Source organism: Gambusia affinis, linkage group LG03 (assembly GCF_019740435.1).
Source record: "Gambusia affinis linkage group LG03, SWU_Gaff_1.0, whole genome shotgun sequence".
Taxonomy (NCBI): Eukaryota; Metazoa; Chordata; class Actinopteri; order Cyprinodontiformes; family Poeciliidae; genus Gambusia; species Gambusia affinis.
In genome coordinates, this window is record NC_057870.1 from 4,148,917 (window position 1) to 4,170,733 (window position 21,817).

Below are 21,817 nucleotides of genomic sequence, written 5' to 3' on the forward strand. Positions count from 1 at the left end.
ATAAAGACCATTTAAATGTGCAGACATTTTAGAATTTCGTGTTTAGGTCCAGTAAATTGCATCAGATAGATAGAGAATTTGAATAAATAATTTGAATTTATGATATTTCTCTCGTCGTGACACCAAACAACAAAAGAGGAAAGAAAAAGAAGCAGAAAGATGCCCGTTCCATCGAAGGAGTTTCAGTTCACAAGACACATAAAAACAGTTGACAACAACATTGTACAGATATGTCTTTCTACAAAAAGATTTTCTGTCAAAAAAGTATGCTTTTTCTTATAAATATATCATCCAAACCTATTTGTCATTTTTATTTTTAAAAAAATCATTCTTTGGGTTGATCCTTCCCAACAACCAGCTGAGATGACGTGAAGACACCTGCATAGGTTTGCACAGCTTCATTAAACACACACAGACATGAGACATTAATGTGCCACACAGAAACTCACCCACGCTCAAAGATCTGAGCTCGCTTCGTTGTGTTTCACCAATGGAGTCAGAAATGTCCCCCAGGTATGGAAGCCCGCAAGCTAAGAAATCAAAGTGCCTGTGAAGTATTGAAGCGAGAAGAATGGAGGCAGACCCTCTCCATTAGGAGTGAATGCAAACGGTCACACTGAATGCTGACAGCTGTGGTGCACTGAAGTGCTTTTAACAGGTGGAACTTGTATAATAAATCCTAACCCCTTCTCAAGCTGATGTAAAGAAGAAATTTGGTCAACTAGGAAGATGGCTGACATCCCAGAGACAACACTGAGCAGTGCTTTTTCTTCAAATGATGACCATGATGTGAGCAGTAGGAAAATAATACCACTAAGATAGATTTAAGGAGTTCTACCACAAAGGTTTATTCATCTGTCAGGGACAAGCATGGAGAGTTTCTTGAGGTTGTGACAGCGTCCCACAAACTGAAAAGTTTGGGGGTTTTTTAATTTAGTTTTCCTGGTGTTCACAATAAAATTGTTACAACACAAATTAAAAATAATGTATTACAATTTGTGACATTTTCCACAAAACTGGTGCCAAACAGTCAGGGAAAAATCCCAGTCTCTCCAAAGGGCTAACTTCTCACAACCTTGGTCACGTCACGTCTTATGTGGTTCAGAATGATTGGCAGACGTCTTGCCACGCTCTGTCGGTTGGTTTGCGGCTCATTGATGCTAATTTTGATCGGCGTGGGTCAGCTCGCGACCACAGGCGTTAGCCAATGAGCATGGGCGTACAATAATATGCTTCCAGCGCGAGTGTATGTGGGTGTGGCTTGGTGTAGGCAGGACCGTAGACACAATAAGAAACGACGCATTGGCAGCTGGGGAGCATGAAATACGGCGGCCATCTTGGAGCGTTCGTCATATCTATTTGGTTAAACCAAAACGGCAGAAGATGCCTCAGCACTGCGGGATAGCTTTGTTCAAATCGACGGACTATTGACGTAATGGCTCGAGGGACAGCTTTTCATAAGTAAGATGAACATTGTATTGTTTATATTTTGTGAATAGAATGTTACTACTACGCTGTATGTCAACCACTGAAATGCAAGAATTTTAGCTATAGTTCTTGGTGTAACACCTGGGTTCAGCCCCGGCTATGAAGGCTAATCAAGATGTTGTAAATCTTAAGTTTTAATTATTCCCCAACATTGATTTAGATTATCTGACACAAGAGTGCTACCTTAGAAATTAAACAATAATTGTAAAAACCAATTGTAAACCAATGATTGCAAAATATAAAACCTCAACAGGAAGTCCAGGAAGTATTTCTCAATAGATCCTCTGTACTTCGCAAATAATGTAGGAGAAGAGGCTGGTTTTAATCAGGCTAGCTGGTTTTTTTGTTTGTTTGTTTAAAATGTTGTTATGCACTTAGAAACTCAGTCTGAGATGTATTGTAATCAAAGCAAATAGCTACAATAGCTAATGTGGTCAGAGAGGCTTCTTGGAGAAAACCTTTTCTTTTTTTAATTTACACTTTCAGAACTGCATTTCTAAAATGCCCATAAGTCTGTCCATCCATCCATCCATTATCATACACCTTTGTCCCTCGTGAGGTCAGGAGGGTGCTGGTGCCTATCTTCAGTGGTCAATGGGTCAGAGACTGGGTCACTATGGACAGGTCACCAGTCCATCGCAGTGCCCGTAAGTCATCCCCTCGATTTATATTCTTCCATTTGGGAATTGACCTTTTCCAGTTGTGTTGAACACACCACGCTGTTTTTTCCCCTGACATATAAATAAACCTGAGAGACTCCCCATCGTTGCGTGTTGTACTCTGTCGCTGCCAGAACTTCTCTTTATACTCTGAGCTCTACCTTAATACTTCAAACTTCTGCCTTTCCCCAGCCTCCTCGGCCTGATAACTGAGACACATACTGCACATGCTGTAACGCTTTAACATTGCTTTCCACCTCTACAGAGTTGGCAGTGGGTTTTGTAGGCACTACAAAGGAAAACTTCCTCTATGGAGGTAAACTTTGTGACCCTGTCCTGTTCTGTAAGACCAGAAAGCAAAGCGCTCTTTAGGGTGGACTGCTGAGCCAAAGCCTCTGGGGAAGTGTTGATTTAAATTTTTTTTTTTTACCTTCATTCATTTCCTTTCAGTAAGGAGCAGAGCAATGGGACAGATAAAGTGCAAAATGATCTGAACCTCCTCCCCCACCCCCAACATCAGCGCCTGTCTACCACCGCCTGTCTTTGGCTGAGCTGTTTACCCATACACTCCCTCACCTCCGTTTGTCTCTGCGTGTCTCTTCTGCGCTTTAAAGGCCAGTTCCGACAGGGCTCAGTTCTTTTTGAAAAAAGAGAAAAGTCTCTTGTCCCGCTCAGAGACGCGGCGAGCTCGCCTCGGGGACTGACTCCTCGACGATCCGGACAGCGCGGCGTGGACCGAGCGCCACTCGTCCTGGTGCTTGTCCATCAGCTGCTGGTCAATCACTCTGTGCATGTCGTCCTGCGGCCAGAGACAGCAAAGTGAACGAGAGAGAAGGGAACCGCAGGGAAACATAAACAGAGATGGTCCAGCCTGTGGGTGGGGGGTGGGGTGAGATGTGAAACGTTGGAGACAAGACTGGACTCTGTCAAGTTAACTGCTGGTGTAATAATTCAAGAAGTACTCAAACACCAAGTCAAAATCCATAGCGTTGAGGTCTGATGTAACTCATAGGTTAAATTAAACAGGAATATAATCAAAGCAAAAACTACCATTTAACAGCAATTACTAAAAGCAGTTCTATTCAATGAATTTATCCGTTTTCTTCCATCATTCTGGAAGAAATTTAGCTCAAATCTTGTGTCCTGTGTTGTTCAGTTCACCGAGACTCGATGTCCCACCACAGCAGTTCCTCCAGGTTGAGTTTAGCTACGTTGTTGCAACTCCTGAGTTTTTCTTCTGCAGCTATTCGGTCGTAGTTTGAGGCCGTTAGCTGCGTCTTTGTTACAAATGTGCACAAAACTTTGTCAGTATTCTGCTAATGTCAAAAAGACATCATTTCGCAGTTGCTGTGTTTCCATTGCATAAGAATAAGTGAATAAACGCGTTCATGTAATAAGTCCATTAAAAAAAACCCTGTCGCCCTCCAATCACTTCCTGTTGTCTACTTTGTGGTTTGAAACAGTGGCAATATCTGGTTGTGATTTGTGTGATGCAAAAAACACAAGTCACTTTGGACCACATGGCTGCCAAAGTTAGCTGAGACGTTACAAACATGCTCACATGGACGGTTCGTATCCTTTTCAACATTTGAGTGCGAGACAAGCTAACTTCCACCTGCTGCACATTGAGGAGTGTGGACAAACATTTTTCAAACTAAACTATTTATTAGGGCCGATTATTGAAATAATCGTCAACTAATTTAGTAATGGTTAACTGGAGTACAGACTCAAATAAAGGCGATGTGCTGGAAGAACAGATTCAGAGCAATTAATCCAAAACTGTACAAAAAGTAAGAACATTTTTTATTCAAGGTAGAACCCTGAGACTTTAAGTATGTTGTACCCAAATCTCCTCAAGCGGTTTAGTTTCAGCTTCACCTGGTTCGAATTCTGTAGAAAACAAATCTCCTATCCGGCATCTTTTGCTATCCAATTATTGGTCGGTTAATCTAAAAATAATCAACAGATCAGCCCTGCACTGCATGGATAAGTCAAGCATAAATCCCTGAGCTTTTCTCATGTTCATGTTGGAAGGATGTTTTCCTGCATCGTTTACTGCAAATGTTCACTAAAGGAATGTTATGTTACTGCATATTAATGAAATGTTTATTTTTCTATTTGAATTATTTATTTTCATCTCTTAATGTAGTTGTAATGTTGTATAAAAGTACCGTAATACAGAATGTAACTTCTTTTTTTTTTAGCCGATCAGATCAGAATAATCTATAACTAATGTAATTTTTAGTTGCAGCATTACTATTTATAGGCTTTCTTGTTTTTACATGTTAATGCTTAAAAATAAGTGTAGTCATTGTGAGCTACACAGTCTCCTCTTTATGTTTGGCTTTCAGCCACCAGGGGGCTCCGACAGCTGGAGGACGATTAAAAAGAAACACTGGGCTCATAAAAACACATTTTCCCACAACAGTAAACACATTCAGTGCCAGCTTGTATGATAAGCGGCACCAATATAAAACTACTGGTCACCAAATTGTGATCATCTATGGATCAGTTAAGATGACCCCAGCCCGGTCTCCAAACAAAACTTAAAGTGTTGCAGTAGGGAGAGAGAGAGAGAGAGAGAGAGAGAGGGGAGGTGGAGAAGGAATGATGAAGACTTGGATGGTTCTAGCAGCCTGAATGAGCAGATCTTCAGCATGAAATGACTCGGCGTGCCATGGTCAGGTTAGAGCGGTGAGGCAGCGGCTCAGGGCTCACCTCTAAGGCAGGAGGGGGGGAGGTACCACAGGGAGAGAGAGAGGGTGGTACTGAAGTTGTATAAGGCCACTAGATCAGAAACCACAAGAGCCAAACAGTAAAGAGCCCTGAGGAGGCAAACTGTGGGCGAGGAGAAGAGAGGAAAGAGCTGCTGGTTACAGAGGAGAGAGGATGGGGAGGGAGACGGTAACGTGTCGCCCTACTGGGCGCCATCAAAAACACAGCTGGCAAATATTAGGGCAGAGATTCTGTTCGTGGATTTAAAGCTACACTATGTAACCGTTTTACAAAAATGGGTTTTTCACATATTTGTTAAAACTGCCACAATGGTGTGACGAAACATCAAGGTCCTCCAGCTCCTCACAGCACTACTGCTGACGAACCGAACCATTGACGCTCCGACCAGAAGCAGCAAATTATTTTACTGCAGTGGATTTCCAAAACTGTTTTTGGGTGCAGGGAGATTATTTTGGAAGACATCCCACTTGGACTTTTTAATGTTCCTCGTTCTGGATGCATACGGAAACCCTTCTAGGACTATGGTCAAGGACTTGTGTCCACCATCTTATCTTTATTAACTGTTAGACTTGGACTATAAAATGATTAAAAAATATATGTAAGCCGTATATGTAACGTTCTTTGGATTCTCCTTTGGACTGCACTGCTGCACTTTTGTTTTGTGTTATGTTTTGTTCTTAAAAACAAAAATTAATGAATATATTTTTATCAATGCCAGGAGGAAGGTTTTAGCGCTGTCAATCGTGTTAGTGTATGCACTGCTAAATGTCCTAACGGCGGAGAGACGACTTGCAGTTTCCAGAAAACTGTCTATCCGCTGTGATCAGTTGCTATTCTAACTAGCATTAGCATTCATGGCAGGGTATGTTGGTTGTTTCTGACTGGTGTATTACTGCAGTTAGCACTGGAAGCACTGGGAGAAGGCAGAGGAGCTTTTTCACAGATTATTTGTCTTATACTTTACTGTCACGACATAATGATGATTTTAACAAATATGCAAGAAAAGAAAACTTTTTTTATAAAAGTTACATACTGCAGCTTTTAGTCACAAATACGAAACTACTTTGAGCAATGGAATCGTGATGAGGACGGTTAGTCTCAGTTCACTCAAATGGTGAATAAATGCACTTAAACGCTGCCTGAACAGGTTGAGTTGAACTACATATACAAAGTTTTTAGTTTTTAAAAAAGCTGCTCCTTTGTTTGCTCCCTGTCCTCTCTGACCCACCTGCCAAGCCTCCAGCTGCTGTGACAGGTTGAGTTTCTGCTGGATGGCGTCCAGAAGCTGGCTGTTCAGAGACATGATGTCTATTTTACATTTAGCCAGCTCCATTTCCACAGCTTTCTTCCTGCAACACACACACACACACACACACACACACACACACACACACACAGAAATACACAAATACAGGCATATTGAGTAAGAAGATAGGTTTCAGTATTTCTACATTGTGGTGTGCTGATTTATTTCCTTCTACCAGTTGCATCCTCTCTCTCCCATCAGTTGGTAGGCCAAAACTCTTGGTAAGCTTTGTTTGAAATTGCTGGCAATCTCTACTTAATGTAGATAAAATATGAGAGCAAAGACTATAAACCCTTTTTTACATCAAGTCTCAAGACAACATGTGATCAACCAACAGAACATAGAGCGTAGTTTAACTAGAGAACATTATGAATAACAGTGAGCACCTTCATGAGACTGTTATACAACAACAGAGGGCTTTCAGTCAGAGGCTTCTTCAAGCAGCTGTAACGCGGACTGCTACAGGAGAACCTTCCAGCTCAGCAATATAAATATTTAGTTTGCAGCAAAATGTTAGTTAATTTACACCTAATTAAAATTAAATATTTAATAGAATTAAACATTTAGTTGGGAACTAAATATTTAAATTGTGAATTTTTAATTGGAACTCTCATAATTATAATGTATGAATAACATGGTGAAAATATGACCTTGAAAAATTAACACCCACATTTCTTTCTCTGACAGGTTAAATAAACCTAAATATTGCTATTGTTGTTTTTTTCTTTTCGCTGTCCAACATTATAACGAGTCAACGTAAACCTCTTAAAGTACATTCAGTTATATCTGTATGGTTTGTCGGTGTGCTGTTCTGTGATGGACCCTACTTGGCGATGGCGTCGTCTCGGTCTCTGATGGCGCTCTGGAGCTGCTCACTGGGTTCTCGGACGTCCGCCATCGCCCTCATTCGCTCGTTCTCTTCCCTCAGAGAGCAGATCTCAATGGAGAGCAGCGCCATCTGGAGGTCGCACAGGAGGAATGGAAGGGAGTTGAGAGATGAACGCTTTGTGCATTCCAAACAGCTTGGTTGGCACGGGTTAGTGAGAGTGCTGCTCATGTGTGAAATAATTATTTGACCCAGTTAAAGTGCAGGCGGATGTTTGCAGGACTTGTTTTCGAGCAAAGAGGAGAAAGTCGGTTGCCCTGGAGGAGTGAAGGCAGGTTGGAGTCATGACCTACATAATGAGTTTCCCCATCAACTCTGCTATTCTTGGACCTTAGACAGACATTCCTTTAGAAGAACATCTTAACATCTTAACTTCAGATGTTGTGAAAATTCCAGATATATCAAATGTGACAAAAGAAATTAAACTTTGTAATGTAATCCCTTGAAACTGGGCTTCTGTCTCTTTAAAAAGTCCTACTCTTCCTGAAACTCCGCCTTCAGTAGCTCATCGTGGCTCCTCTATTAACCCTTTAAGAACTTTTTTTTTTTTTTTACCAGAGTTTAAATGAGAAGTAGCCGATAATGAGCTCAGTCATATGCACAGTTCCACCAGGTGTTTGCTAATAGCTGCTGGCTAGTCTAAAGGAGCTGAGTGGGGGAGTCACCCAGCTCGGAAACTTGGAAACCTCAGCTAGGAGGAGGAGTTGTGTCTCGAAGGCGGAGTTAGAGCCACCCAACCGTTTTGTACAGATGAACGCTGTCGTTACGGAGATCAAAGAATTTCTCAAACGTGCACAAAAGAATCAATGCGACACTACAGGAATGTTTTTGATGAGGGAAGTAACACAACATGATGCAAAGCTCAAAAACATAGATTTTTGCCTGACACTGCCCCTTTAAGTTGAGCATCAGAATACCTGATTGTGCATCTGCAGCAGCTCCTCTTCGTTGCCGCGTGTTTTGTGCTGCTCTGCTTCGTAAAGCTCTCTGACCTCCTGCAGTTCTTCTCCCATCTTCCTCACCTGCTCCTCTAGTGCCTCCTCATCACTGCGCCGTGAACCCTTCCAGAAAGAAACAAAAACCCACTTCACAACACACACCCCGGGGAGGTGTACAGTCACAGCTCAGATGTCAATAGTGCTTCTTTTTTCTTTTTTTAAAGGAGCTCAAGGAAAATATTGCAAATTGCTGTCAGTTTAGTTTAACCAGTCTTGATTGTTTATAGTTTTTTATGCACAGGAAAGACTGAAAGCACTATTTTTAACCTAAAAATAAATCTGGGAAATGCTTACACGTCTAGGTCAACATTAGGTTGTGTTTGTGCGCAAGCGAAATATTAGAAAATGTCTAAACCAGGTTTTTTGACTTTTACGAGAAGTCCAGATGTAGGCGTCTTCAGCTGAGATTGATATGCATTAAAGAAAACAGAAAACATAAACACAAAGCAATGTCTCCGACAGTTGAGTTGCACAACCACAAAACTGTAAGTGTTCAATTAACATCTACAGTTAAAGCCTGGTAGATTTAGGTTGGAAGCAATCTCTTCAAGTTGCCAACATGATTCCACTGAGTGAATTTAACGTTTCCGAGTTGTAATTCAAATGTGACGGAGAAGCTGGAGGGAGCTAAAGATCAGGGTGATGACCAGTGAAAACATTCCAAAAGTCCATCAGAATTATAACAACTGTCTGTTTACTGTAATTACATTATTAGTTACTAGGAATGTAAGAAGTATATAATTTTTGATATGCTCTTTTTAAGAAAATATAAATGAAAAGCGTTTAGATTATTATTCTTAGAAGTCGTGTTTGGTCATGTCCACTCAGGACTTGTACTCCTGTAGCAGGGTCTTCATAAAAATAAGCATTTCCACCACACCATTAAAAAAAGTCATATTGTACAGGGTCAGTTTCAGAAAAGTTTCTATGCACATGGATCCATACAAATCCGCTCCGTGCATTGTTTTAAACATGCCAAACCCGTAGGGGGCAGTGTAGTGCAAAGTTAAAACGTATGTCAGCCAATAAGATTGTTTCAAAACAACCATGACTTCCTGTTAGGAATTAAACATGGCACCAGGAGGTTGATTTGTGTGGGAAGATGTAGATTGAACTACTTTTAACTAGCGTATTAGAATATAGAGTTAATAAAACACAAGACGGCGTAGATTAGGGATCATGTCACAGCAAGTATTTGTTGTAGACTAAAGCGCCGGACCTTAAATCTTCCTTTTCCCACAAATACAGTTTTCTCAAATATCTGGTTTGGTTGGAGGTTTTAGTAACAAATAAACGCAAACAGATGTTTGTTTTCCCAGTTAGCTTTAGCCTGAATGACAACTCCAAAAGAGTTACGTACTGCAGGGAAAATATTTACTACCTACCCCTGCCTCTTCAAAGAACCTCACTCAACTCAAAATGTAATTTTTTTTTTTTATGAATTCAGAATTTGAGCCAGAAAGCCAGCTCTGATTCTTTACCGTAGACTCATTCCCATCCAGCAGATTCTGTGTTAACCTCCGTAGCTCTAATAGGCTGGTGTGAAGGCTCCCTGTAGGCACATCCTTGACCGAGGACGTCTCCGAGGACTCGTCCATGGATGAGTCGGTGGAAAGTGCCGAGTCTGTGACATCGTTTCCTCGGAGATGGGAACAGAGCGAGCGAACTTCGCAATAGGCCTCCCAAAGTTGTAGACGCAGCTATAACGGGAAGCATTTTAGATGTCAATTTAGATGCTTTCAGCTAGCAATGCTACACAGAGAGCTGACGAGTCGGGGCTACCTGTTCCCTCTCCTGCTCCTGCTCCTCCTGCTCCATGCTCTGCTCTATCTCACACAGCAGGTTGGACGGGTGGGGGCTGAGAGTTTGAAGACTGTGCTCCTCCGTTAGCTCGGCCAACTTAGCCGTCAGTTGTCTGTGGGATACCTGGACCTCCTGAAGCTCTAGCTGGCTTTGTCGCAACTAGGCATAACAGAGCGGTTAAGTCTTTGAATTTGTTGCCATCATCCATCTGAAGAAAACTGTCATTGGCATACAAAAAAATGGATTTACACAACCACGTCTTGTAAAGTTTGGGAAACGTGTACATTTCCCAAACTTTACAAGTCTTAATGGTGTCCTTCTGCCTGAGTCTATATTACTGACTAGAGATCAGGTGAAGTGAAATGGAAAGATTTGGAAAGCAAATAAAAGTTGATAAAAAAAATGCTGACTAAAACTCTGATCTGTTCTGGTGCAAAATAGTCTGGTAGCTTCATTTCAGTTAGCTTGTTGTTAGCTTGAGGATAGTAAGTCTGTGTGATTTAGGAGACCTGAAAGGTGCTATTGGCATAACTATGGTTATCACCACCGTAGGGCTAGGTCAGGGGTGTCAAACTCCAGTCCTAAAGGGCCACTTTCCTTCAACCTTTAGATGTGCCTCTGCTGCACCACACCTGGATAGAATAATTAGGTCATTAGCAAGGCTCTGGAGAACTGATCTACACATTTATACCCAGAAAAGGAATCAGAACAAACTTGGAATCTAGAGACTCTAGTTTATTAGTCACTCTTTAGCTTAGAGTGACTAATAAACAGTAGTCTACTATTGACGACTGTATTTTAGAAACAGTAGAGTACTCACCATTATTTTTTTAGCTTATTATGCAGAGAGACTCCTCTAATTGCAACCCAGAAAAAGAATTAGAACAAACTTAGAATCCAGAAAAAATTATTCCAGAACAGGAACATTTGGTTTTTATTATTACTTTGAAACTGGAGTACTCATTACTTTTACAAATTTAGAGCACACTTAGAAAGTCCAGAGAATACTTACTTACTTATACTTATTTAGCAACCCAGAACAGGGATTAGAACTTAGAATCCAGAAAAACTACTTTAGCAACTACTTTTTAGACTCCTGTTCTTCCAAACCAGAAAATGAATTAGACCAGAGGATACTTACTTATACTTGTCTACCAACCCTGAATAGGAGCATCTAGTTTATTTACTTTGGATCAACATTATCAGCTTTTTCTTATTTTGGTCTGTTATTTTATTTGTATTTCCTTTTAATTCCTGTAAAGCACTTTGTACTGCCTTGTTACTGAAAATGTGCTATATAAATAAAATTACCTTTACCTTTACAAGGAGGAAGCAATTAAGCCATTTCATTCCAGGGTCTTGTACCTGTGGTACATCTAAAAACTACAGGACACCGGCCCTTGAGGACTTGAGTTTGACACCTGTGGGCTAGGCAATATGGCTGAAAAACATATCACAAGTCAAGCTTTTCATATCAGTTGATTAATAATTATAGATTTTTTTTGTTGTTGCTTTAAATTTCTGTGGTGATGTAACCTTTCCTGTTTTTTTCCTTTATTAAAACAGGCAGCACAGAGGTCTTTTCCCTCCACGAAAACTAAAGTTATTTTCTTATTTTACACAGCTTATTTTAACATCTGTGAAAAAAAGCTTTCTAGATAACAGTGGGTCTGAGACCTTTGCTGTGTGGCAAAGGGCTCAGTGATGAAATCAATAAAGAATGGGATCAACAAGGCAAAAATGTTGAAATTGTGGATTTAAAAAACTCAATCACACTGAAAACTTGACTGCCTCTATTTCCCAGTATCACTATCAATCTTCACTACACCAAAAACACAGCTGACAAAAACTGTTGGCTATTTTTGTCAGCTAACACACAAAAACAGCTAACGGTGTTCTGCTCCTGTCTTGTTGTTTTCTGCTCCAACAAGACGGGAGCAGAAGTTTGTGGAAAAGCAAACAAAATATTGTCGCATTCAGAATGTTTGGTCCCAACTATTGAATTAAACTAAAGAGCTATAAAGGCTCCTTTGGCCTGAATTCACCTGACGATCCTTTTCGTGGCACTGCTTCTCGAGCACCAGCGTCCGCTCCCGGAGGTCGTCCACGGTGTTCTGCAGCAGCTCGTTCTCCTCGATCATGGCGGTCACCCGGCGCTCCAGCTCCATCTTCCTCTCCGACAGCATCTTAATCTAACATGTCACACGGAGGTGGTTAGGCGCTCCGCAGCTGAATACCGTGAGCTGAGTGGCGAAACTTGTTGCTCACAGAAAATCAAGTCACGGAGCTGATTAAAGGCTACATTTGGTTGTTTTTATTTATTTACTTATTTATTTTTTTCTACCTCTGGAGCAAGCTGGTCTCTTGCACAAGATTAAAAAGTACTCCCACTGGTCTGAAGAATGTGTGTTGCCTAGCACGAGCGTGGGTGTCGGTTTCCACCCTCGTCCTCAGGAATGTTCTGGTATCCTTAAGCATCTACACAAAGCTTGGTATGAGCCCGTTCATTACCCTGCCAGTTCAACGGCCTTCAACCGAAGCCTTGCACAATAACAACCGTTTCCCCCCCTGAATCTGCCCGAGCAGCTTCCACCCCGCCATTAAACACAAATCACATCTTGTTCCTTTTTATCCCCTGACCTACATCTGGTAGCCTACTTCACAACGCGGCCGCTCGAAGGCGGATCTGCTGTGCTTCTCTGCCGTTAGAAGTTCTAAGCTGTCACATCCTGGGTTTTAACCCTTTAAAATAAAAAATAAAAAAAAAATATGTGTTTTCATGCGAAACAGATTGGAAAGCCATTAGTCATCGGCGCATGTCACACGAAGGCAACTCGCAGGGAAAGTGGGAGCACCCAGACATTGCAGCATCTCGGCTATATATAGAGCAGTAGCCTCTTCGCCCAATTATAGCGCAGGCTCTGCAGTCTGGGTGTTTTCTCGCTGCAACAGAAGAGCAGAACTCGCAGAGCTCCTCATCAACACATATCATGACCACACCTCCTTTGACACATTTGATACCATGATTGATGCCAAAAAGAAAAAAAAGACACCAGCGAATGGAAATGAGTACGTTATCATGTCATCCGACCATCTACCTGACAAAAACATGAAGGATGTTCCCTGAAAACAGGGTACTTGTTAGAGGCAACACTGTAAAGAAGGACACAGACGTCACATGCAGCATGCAGTCTGAAGGAACCACTCACTTCTAGCCCTTGCTGCTCCGGCCGAGACAAAAGGAGAGGGACGTAGCGACGGAGAGAGACAGAAATGTTGAGATAAAGAAGAAGAGATTACACTTAAGTAATAATCCCATCCTTGTCATTCATCCTCTGAGAGTTAAATTATGACTGGAAACTTTAAAGCAAACCTCAGCTACAGTCCAAACTTTTTTTCTGCTCTTTTTTGTTCCTCTAACAAACAGTATGCTAGAAATAATGACTTATTTGAATCATGTTTTACAAAGAGTTTAAATCAGCACCTCTCATCAGAAATGCAGAATCTCCAGGTTTTCCAATCAGTGACGGCAGGAAACTTAATGCTAACTGGCCACCAGTAAAACAACACTCTTCATGTCGAAGCTGGTACTGAGTGAAGAAGATTGTTAGCTGTATCATTGAGGTGTATAAAAATGAAGTCAGACGAAGGCCAAGATGATGAATCCAACAGAATCATGTCTGCTTTTGATTCAGGCTGCCACGACTGGGAGTCAGACACTAGCTGCTGGCATTTTTCATCCATTAATCCATCAATCTATCCACCCTCCGCCTCGCCTGGGGTCGGCTTCATTCCGATATTAAGTTAGACACTGCTGTTATCAGAAACAGAAATGTGAACGCCAACAAATTAATACCAGCATGTCATAAATTGCTGGATTCTGGACAGTTGTCAGATTCGTCTCTTTCAGAGGGATCAATGTTTTATTTCACCACAAATAAGGCAGTTACAATTTTAATGCAGAAAGTACAAAAAATATTATGTTTATTATTATTATTATTTATTATTATTATTGAAGATAAATCAGTATCAGATAATATGTTTATGTTTCAAATCATAACATTTGTGAGTGAAACGTGTGAGTAAAAGCTGCAGAGTGCGGCGGACCTCAGCCTGCAGCGTCTCCAGGCGTGTCATGTGCTGCCTTGTAGACACACTCTTCTCCCTGAAGTCGTCCCGTAATGAATGGACCTGAGTGGACAGCTGCCTCTCCACGTCTGCAGCCTGCATGAGGACAGAAAGACGAGACACGGCAGATACTCAGTTCACTGCTAAATAACACATTTATGTTATGTAGATTTGTTCCGGTGATCGTCACAAGTTTGTTCCAGAAAGTGGTTGATAGCTGGACCACCTAACAGCATCGTGTGTCACGGTCTGTATTAAAGCATCTAACAGAAAAGCAATCACTGCTAAATCCCTGTGTCATCACAGCTTACTGACCAGGTGGGATCGGGGCCACATAGGCATGAAGGAAGAGACTGCTGGCGTTGTCATAACTGCCATGGCAACTGTGTTTTCCTAAATAGATGCCAATTTAAAGGGGTAGCATTATGTATTTTCCAGGCACGTACCGTAGTAGCATTTTTTAGCACAATCTTGTAACCATGATACCTTCAGTAAGTGGTTATGAAAATGCTTTGTATATCAAATATGACTTAAAGGAAATTTACTTTGTAGTTTAACACCTTGAAATTGGGTACCTGTCTCTTTAAATAAATATTACTATTCTTTCTGACAGTCTGCCTTCAGGAAGTCATCACAATATGGCTCCTCTATTAACCCTTTAAGAATGTTTTTACCAGCGTTTCACTGAGAAGTAGCTCTTACAATGAGCTTAGCCAATGCGTAGTTCCACAGTGGTGGGTTGCTAATTGCTGCTGGCTAGTCTGAAGGAGCTGAGTGGGTGAGGGTGCTCTGAAGGTCAGAAAGCGTGGAAACTATAGGAGCTTCCCTTTGGAGTTCAGACTTCATGCACACTGCACTGAAAAAAGTATTTAGGAGACTTACATTTATGAATTTTAACAAGAGGCGACTGCGCACTAAAACAAATCAAATGGAACGTTTCAATCATAATAGAAACCTATTCAAACCAGTTAAATTTCTGAACGTGCTGAATATGTCTGGGTCATTGTTTACTAATGTAGGCTACGTTCATCTCCCTCTTGTGATGTCATCAACCCACAAACACACAAAGCAGAATTAGCGTTTTTTTTAATCGTGTGCCTTTTAAAGGTTTCCATTTTGTAAAATCCTGCAGCACAAATCCATACTTCACCACCCAGCTTTGTTTTTATTGTTCATGCACATTGTTAGCAAGACAAAAATGCACTGATGAATATTAGCATCTTTAAATTAAATAGGGGTAGTTCACTGTGTTGTGTAAATAAATCCTAAATTATTCAAGAAATCTGGAATAGGTTTAGAGTGTAAAGGGGCAGGACCAAAAGGTCAAGCTGTGATCGTTGATCCCTTAGAAGTCACTTCAGAAAGAAGGTCAGTCTGCTGTTACCACATGGACGCAAATAAACCAAAGAAAGATGTAACAAAGGAAAACATTTTCTGCTTTTATGCCTGCTTTTTTCTTGACTTACATATTTAGTAAATTTATTTTGATTAATGGTTTATAGTTTTTGTTCTGTGAGTTATGATTCTATTTTCCAGCCTAATTTTGTATTTCATTGCTCTATCTTTCCTCATGTTTACTACAGCGTCAGTCAATTCACTGGATGTGTGGTTCAGTAACTAATTGCACCAATCAAATACTTTGGCTCATTACTTTCTCTAATTTTTGCCTGTCTGTCTTTATAAATATTGCATGTGAGCGTTTCATATGACAGGCTCTGCTTATGCTGAATCTAATGTGCCATTTTATAGCACAATCAAGTAACTGTTACTTTCAGTTATTAAAAATGGCTCCTCTATTCCTGTAGTCCTTTAAAGTAGCTCCTATAATGAGCGCTGCAGTTCTACAGTGGTGGATTCCTAATTGCTCTGGCTAGTCTGAAGGAGCTGAGGGGGCGAGGTTGCTCTGTGAGGCGGAAAGTCAGAAAGCTTGGAAACTGGAGGAGCTTTATCGTTGAAGGCGGGGCTAGGTTCAAGCAGCTGAATGGTTGCCATAGAGATTAAAGGATTTCTCAGACATGTATGAAAGAATTAAATCAATGGTTTTGATGAGGGAAAAACATTATAACATGATGTAAAGCAAAATAAAAGTCAATTTTACATAAAAAGAAAAAAGTTTAGTTCCAGACTACATCAAGTGCGATCAGTCACAAGCCTGTAAAAAAATCAGACTGAGATCCAGATGTGAGAACCCAGTTGGAGACTGGACAGAGTTACAATCTGTGTCTAAATCACTACCATGAGCTCACGCCTTTAATCCGCTCTGCATTTAGAGGGACAGATGTGCACTTTAAACCATGCTGTGCAGCTGGCAGGGCACAGTAGAGGCGACCGATCAGGTCACCGTGGTAACGGGGCATCTGACCCACTGGCCCAGTAAACAGACCGATTTAGAGATCACACTGGAAAACTACGAGGTTGACCTCGGACTCGCGTGCGTACAGTCGCCAAATCTGCGGCTAAATTCCTCAGATTCCAGATTATCAGTGAAAGAGGCCAAACAAGAATAATAAAAAAAAAACTGTGGCGAAGGAAGGAATCCAAAACTCTCCCATCTCTGACGTTATCAGAGTGTCGGTTCCCCTCCGAGGCCGCCGGACCCGACTCATGCGTCAGAGGGTCCGAGGTGACGCATCCTCGCATCCGAACACGCTGTCTCGGTGCCATTCAGGAAAGCGCATTCCCATGGCAACACCACAATTTGCATGTCACTCTGGTTGTCATAGCAACCAGAGAGTAGTGGTATTGGCGAGGCTGCGACACGCCGGTCAGGTTGTTTCTGGCGTTTTCAGGAGTCACAATCAGACAGTCCCAATCCGGTTTGGATTGGGACTGTCGTTCTAACTGCTGCTGACAATCGCCGTCCTGAGAGCAACGCTTTGCACTGACGGGATGCAGATGCTCTGCTCTGAAACCTGGACAGATTCCCTCTGACAGCAGGCTGTGGTAGGAGCAGAGAAAAAAGTCCTGCTTGAGTTTGACGTGGAAGGAAACATTGTGTCACTGAGACTCCAACACAAGGTGATATAAAGTGAGATTGTGCCACATTCAGGGTCACATCTGGAGTCGAGGTATTCACAGTTTTTCTGGATACACTTCCTGTGGCGCTAGTGACCTTTACTCACATTAATCAGACACAGAAAATGGGAAAACATGCAGCAAAGGTCTTAAGGAATCCAACCCCAGATGAGGATTAATAGCTTTGATACAAGAGGTCACTGCTCTGATGTCAGGCACTGCAACACTAAATTTCCTTCTTTTTTTTGTCTATTTGGATGATCTCACATTTCTAATATGAGTACTTGTTTCACTGCTTATGGCTCTGCTATTAGAGCTGCAGTACGTAACATTTATAAAAAAAACCTTTTGACACATTTGTTGAAACTTTCAATATGCCATGACAGTTTATGAGACAGATAATCTGTGGAAAAATGTAGCTGCTAAGTATAAAGAACCAGTCATATTCAGGAGGCGTGTCTTAGTGCTGTCAATCACCATCTTGTTCGTGCTGCCCCTTGTTGTTATTGTACAGCTAGAAGAGCCTGTTGTGTATGCTAAGGGCAATTAGCTTGGCGAATGATGATGGTGGATAGACGTTTTTCCTGTAACAGTGAGTTGTCTCTCTGCCATTAGGACATTTAGTAGCGAGTACATGAGATTGATTGACAGCGCTAAGCCCTTCCTCCTTGCTCCTAATGGTTGACTTTGGTTGGGAGTGGTGCGTTACGTCAGACAATAGCAGCTCAGGCAGGAGGTGGAGGAGATTGATCATTTCACATAATATCTATTTCATAACACACTGTCACAATATGACAGTTTGAACAAATATGTAAAAAAGTTGTTTTTTCTATAAAAATGGTTTACTGCAGCTTTAAGCCAAGTTTATTTGTGTACCACATTTCAACAACAAAACAGTTCAAAGTGCATCACGCCATAAAAACATAACACAGTAACCAATTAAAATCAAGCAAATATACATCAAACATATTGATTAATGTTTCTGTAAATAAATATGAATCAAAGGCAGCTCTAAACTGGTGGGATGCTTTTATTAATTTTGAAGTTTTTGCTTTTATGTCATTTTGTAAAATTTTGGATTGTTTATGTCAAATAACTCTTATGTCCATCTGATTCCCGGGCTCAGTCGCATGCAGTGTGTTAAACTCTACTAAGTAAGCAGGAATTGAAATGGCTTTTTCACTATAGCAACAAATAAGCAGTGATGAGCCCCTGGAGGCCGCTGTCAGCACTTAACTCAGTCAGTCCAGTAAAACGGAGCAAAGCCATAAAACGTGAGGATGCTGAAGCTGGGGTCGGTGCATGTCCAGCCTCCTCAGAGCCTCTGGGTGATGTAATTACAGAAAGGTCCCCTTCCTGCTGCCTCACTCTGATCCGATTAGATTCAATGAGATTGGCTGTCCTGACACAGAGACCAGCACACACACACACACACACACGCACACACACCCACACACACACACACTGAAACATTTAAATGTTAAAAATAAGGCATCGATTTAATCAAACAGCAAGTACCAATGTGATTTCCTGTCATTTGTTCTGTCCTAGGTTACTGTCATAAATGAGCTCAATTTCCAAAAATGCTCTTTTTCTTCTTTAGATGAATTCATTTTACCTGCTGTGATATTTAGGCCTGTCATGATGACAAATTTTGCTGAGTGATTAATTGTCTCAAAAATTATTGCGATGAACAATAATATTGTTTGAAGATCATTTTTATACTGATGTAATGGTAATGACATGATGCAAGCACATCTTGCCAAAAATAAATACACTTTACTTTCAAAGGAATACTTAACATTGGATCTGGAACAAAACAGCCAAAAACAAAAATAAAATTCTTTGTATATGTAGAAATATGAAAAGTATGATATGCATTTGTATTCAGCTCCCTGTATTCCAATACCTCTTAATAAAAATTCAGCGCAACCAACCACATTGGGGAAACGCCCAGCTAGCAAACAGTCCCTCTGGGTGTAATTTATATAAATACAGTTGTTCTAGAAAGGTCTCAGGGGTTTCTTAGAGAACAAACATCGTCATGAAAATCAAGGACCAAAAAGAAACAGTTGTGAAATCTAGTGCCAGTTTACGTTCGAACCTAATTCCCCAAACTTTGAGCATCTTACAGGGATCTGTTCAACCCATCAACAAAAAATGATAAAGCAAGTAGAACATCACTCAGAGAAATAGCCAGAGGGCCCATGGGAACATCGTAGGAGCTACACAGATTCACAACTCAGCTGGGAGAATCTGTAAAGGGGATCAGCTCTCCACACTCAGTGGCGAGAGGAAGTGCCATAGCTGTAGGAAAGTTATGACTTTCTGTTAGCAGTTAGTCATATTTTGTTGGTTTTTATATTTTCCTCGAACAAACAGTGGAGAGAATCCGGACAATACGGACAGGTTTCTTTTAAACAGCATTGATTGTAATTGATCATGATTTATCTATCATTATTCAATGATAAATGAAAATTTTAATAAGAAATTTATCTGGCTAAATGGTAACATGATAAATACTCATTCATGAAAGACGGTGATCTGGGAAGATGAGCCAACATTTAACTCCTGTTCACATCCTGCTCAGCTCTCTTTAGGATTTTTACTAAGAACGACATATGGGGAAGAGAACCTAGAGGGTCATCTGAAGTGGAACAATCTTATTCTGATCAAAGAGTCAACTATGAGAGAGAGGAAGGGCAGATGAGAATAGCAGGATGTCTCAAGTGGCTTCACATGTCCGAGGCCCCTTCAGGCTGGTCTAGCACTCCCTGCATTCAGACTGAGTGTGTAACATGTTACTATTACTTAGTCACGGCCCGTTGCTTAGTAATGAATCTGAACAGAAAGGGAAAAGAGAACAAAACACAGAAAAGAAAATGAAAGCAGGAGCAGCACCGCTGACCTTATTTTCTCTATTACCCTGCAGGTTTCCCCTGGCCTCCCCAGCTCACTGAATCATGCCATCCGAATCGATGCATTCAATTAGCCGGCACCAATTTCGAGGACTTGCAGAGACCACAGAATGTGCCGTTGCCCCACCAATCACAACACTCCCCGGGAAAATCTTTCCACATTCCAAAAACCGGCTTTCAGCTAGATTAAACATTTAATTATGTTAAGTGTTTTTGCTTTTGCAGCGATCCACAGCTGACAAGAAAAAGGAAGAGTGGAGACTTATGAGGTGATGCTGTTATGGCCCACACCAATCAGAAGTGGGATTTGGGGGTAGGGAGGGTGGTCAGGGGCTGGATAAATCGGATTAAGATGTGACAAGAAGATCCTCTGCACACCAGCAGACCAGGGGTTAAACCTCCTCCTCATGGAGTCTTTGTTCCAGACGGAGCTGCAGGTGCCTCACAGCATATCACTGCTTCTCCCAAAAGAACAACACACACACACACACACACACACATTTTATCAGAGGAACCACAGCTGACAAGGATATCAAAGCACCTCTGTATTGAACTCCGGAGGCACTTTTTCCATTGTCCTGGTTCTCAGTGCTAAACTACAAAACAGAAATCTGGGTAGAAATGAATGTGAGCATTTACTGCTTTTAGTGTTTATGCAGATTGTCTGAATTCACAGGAAATATGAGCAGCATTCCTGCTCCTATGGGAACAAGCAGATCGCTGTGATATAATCACAGCACTGATAGTAACGGCTATCAGTGCCATAATTACAAGAGGGACATTTCCTTAATTATGAGAGGTAAACATAGCTACATGTCTGTAGCTATGCTTCAGTTACAAATGTGAGCAAAACTTTGTAGTTGAGAACATAAAGTGTGTTGCAGTAGTTAGTTCACTATTTGAGCTTTTGAGATAATGATCAGCATCTCTCAGTCATAAAACTAAACCTAAAAAAGTATTGCCATGGATACGCATTAAACCGACTGCCCAAAACTAAAAGAGAAAGAGCAAAAAACTTCCAACTGCATGTCGTCCAAAACCAGAGGGGACAACTGTCCTAAGATGCAAAGCCTCAACAAAAATCACCAGGAACAAAAGTCTACAGAAAGAATAAATCAGAGCCACCCTAACACTATATAACCATCCCAACTCCAATATGGGGGGTAGGAAGGTGAGGAGAAGGATGATGGGGGAGGTTGGTTGGTCAGTGTGGTAGATTTCTCAAACACTCACATCATCATTCCAGAGATGAAGGAAAACTCTGTGATGTCACGACTAGAGTCATGCTTCTGATGTCATCAGCACTGTATGTATGGAACAAACTTCTACATTCTTGTCATTGTTTGCTGCACTACTGACAAGTTCAGACGTTCTCAAAGCGCTTTCAAAGTTGAACATTGAGATTGTTTGCAGATCAAAACGGATTTTAACAAACATTGTTTTGTCCAAACATGTGGAACCAAAGGCCACATTCCTCCAACGGTGAGATGAGACCCCAGCATGGAGCATGGAGAGCTGGACAAAATCTGCAAGGCTGGACTGAGAACAGAACGCCTCCCATTGAGTTACAGAGAGAGATCCAGAGACTTGGCTCTCTTCTGGAAAAGGAGAGAGCAAGATGGTTTGAGGAGAACCAAAAGCTGGTCTACGTGCAAAGAGAACTGGAGAAAACAAAAGCCGAGTTACAAGGGCAGAAAAGACTCAAGGACATGAAGAGAGAACTACTGACAGGAGAAGAGTTTTCCGATTCAGAGTCTCTCAGACGAGCTATAATCGCTTCCAGGATGCACAGCGACATAAAACACAAGACGAAAAGGCTGCTGCAGAAGGAATTTGAGCAATTGAAGGTAGCTCATATTGTGGGTGAGGAAGCATTCAGG

The 21,817-nt window shown here is 41.4% G+C and overlaps 1 protein-coding gene across 6 annotated transcripts in view; it reads right to left on the reverse strand.

Annotated features, from left to right (window-relative positions):
• Nucleotides 1–319: 319 nt before the first annotated feature.
• bicdl1 (BICD family like cargo adaptor 1) overlaps nucleotides 320–21,817 on the reverse strand; it is a 28,909-nt gene continuing 7,411 nt past the window's right edge. The window contains exons 3-13 of one of the 6 annotated variants that reach the window (XR_006370105.1): nucleotides 13,984–14,100; nucleotides 13,086–13,097; nucleotides 11,922–12,068; nucleotides 9,856–10,035; nucleotides 9,555–9,773; nucleotides 7,993–8,136; nucleotides 7,017–7,147; nucleotides 6,112–6,232; nucleotides 2,724–2,946; nucleotides 450–547; nucleotides 320–378 (exon numbers count right to left, since the gene is read on the reverse strand). Coding sequence is in view for 2 of the 6 variants with exons in the window: in XM_044110613.1 (XP_043966548.1) it covers nucleotides 2,779–2,946; nucleotides 6,112–6,232; nucleotides 7,017–7,147; nucleotides 7,993–8,136; nucleotides 9,555–9,773; nucleotides 9,856–10,035; nucleotides 11,922–12,068; nucleotides 13,086–13,097; nucleotides 13,984–14,100 (1,239 nt within the window). In the remaining 4 variants the exon portion in view is untranslated. Of the gene's footprint in view, nucleotides 2,947–4,865; nucleotides 4,986–6,111; nucleotides 6,233–7,016; nucleotides 7,148–7,992; nucleotides 8,137–9,554; nucleotides 9,774–9,855; nucleotides 10,036–11,921; nucleotides 12,069–13,085; nucleotides 13,098–13,983; nucleotides 14,101–21,817 lie in introns of all 6 variants that reach the window. The other 5 variants (XR_006370104.1, XR_006370103.1, XR_006370106.1 and 2 more) reach the window with 5 other exon arrangements.